A 1672-nucleotide genomic window follows, 5' to 3' on the forward strand; every position below is an offset into this window, starting at 1 on the left:
TGGCCCCAGAAATGATGCTGAGGTGGCCCCAAAGGCACCACTGAGGTGGCCCCAGAAATGATGCTGAGGTGGCCCCAAAGGCACCACTGAGGTGGCCCCAGAAATGATGCTGAGGTGGCCCCAAAGGCACCACTGAGGTGACTCCAGAAATGATGCTGAGGTGGCCCCAAAGGTACCACTGAAGTGGCCCCAGAAATGACACTGAGGTGGCCCCAAAGGTACCACTGAGGTGGCCCCAGAAATGATGTTGAGGTGGCCCCAAAGGCACCACTGAGGTGGCCCCAGAAATGACGCCACCACAGCAGCCTCAAAGGTGCCACCACAGCAACCCCAGAAATGCCACTGCAGTGGCCCCAAAGATGTGACCACAGCAACCCCAAAGATGTCACCACAGCAACCCCAAAGATGTCACCACAGCAACTCCAAAGATGCCACCACAGCAGCCCTGAATATACCACCACAGCAGCCCCAAAGATGCCAGCACAGTGGCCTTGAAAATGCCACCACAGTAACCCCAAAGATGTCACCACAGTGGCCCTAAATATGCCACCACAGCGGCCCCGAAGATGTCACCATAGTGGCCCCCAAAGTGCCACCACAGCAGTCCTGAAGGTGCCACCACAGTAACCCCAAAGATGCCACCACAGTAGCCTCGAAAATGCCACCACAGCAGCCCCAAAGACGCCACCACAGTGGCCCCCAAAGTGCCACCACAGCAGCCCTGAAGGTGCCACCACAGTGGTCCTGAAGGTGCCACCACAGCAGCCCCTCGGAGCCACCCAAGACTTCTCAGAGCCACCCAGGACCACTCGGAGCCACTCGGGACCCCTTGGATTCACTTGGGACCTTTGGAGCCACCCAAGACCCCTCAGGGCCACCTGGGACCCCTTGGATTCCCCTGGGACCTTTGGAGCCACCTGGGACCCCTCAGGGCCACCTGGGACCCCTTGGATTCCCCTGGGACCTTTGGAGCCACCTGGGACCCCTCAGGGCCACCCAGGAGCCACCCAGGACCCCTCAGAGCCACCTGGAGCTCGGGGGACTCCTCCACTCCTTGTGGTGACCCCCCAAACTACCCCCAGCACTCGAGGCGAGGCCACACCAACACCAGGTAGAGCCGGACGACCACCCCACCGGTGCCACCCCCCATGCCCCCATTGTCCCCCTTGGGCATCACCCCCCTCGCCCGTGGCCCCTTCCTCACTCGTAGAAGTCGGACTTGGAGATCTTGAGGAAGGTGCAGTCGCGGTTGGCCTTGATGGTGAAGATGAGGGGCTCCCCGGTGAGCACGGCCAGCTGCCCCACCAGCTCGCCGGGCTGCGTCAGGAACAGGCACACGTCCTCCGCCTTGTCGATCATGCGCTGGTACACGTGCAGGCACCCCCAGAGCACGAAGTGCAGGCTCACGTCCTGCCCAGAGCGCGCCCCGTCACCACCGCGGCACGGCCGGGGCGCCCCGGGGCCACCCGGGATCACTGGGGGACACCCGAGATCCCACAGAGCCACCCGGGATCCCTGGGAGTCACCTGGGACCCCACAGAGCCACCCGGGATCCCTGGGAGTCACCTGGGACCCCACAGAGGCACCCAGGATCACTGGGGGACACCCAAGATCCCACAGAGCTACCCGGGATCCCTGGGAGTCACCTGGGACCCCACAGAGGCACCCGGGA

At 63.3% G+C, this 1672-nt stretch overlaps 1 protein-coding gene across 1 annotated transcript in view; it reads right to left on the minus strand.

Moving 5' to 3' along the window:
- Positions 1–1672, minus strand: part of LOC103753742 (neuropathy target esterase-like) — a 58314-nt gene that overhangs the window by 26511 nt on the left and 30131 nt on the right. The window contains exon 7 of the mRNA XM_029958425.1: positions 1205–1566. Coding sequence (XP_029814285.1) covers positions 1205–1566 — 362 coding nt within the window. The remainder of the gene's footprint in view (positions 1–1204; positions 1567–1672) is intronic.

The sequence above is a fragment of the Manacus vitellinus genome, unplaced genomic scaffold (assembly GCF_001715985.3).
Source record: "Manacus vitellinus isolate BGI_N305 unplaced genomic scaffold, ASM171598v3 scaffold_152_pilon, whole genome shotgun sequence".
NCBI lineage: Eukaryota > Metazoa > Chordata > Aves > Passeriformes > Pipridae > Manacus > Manacus vitellinus.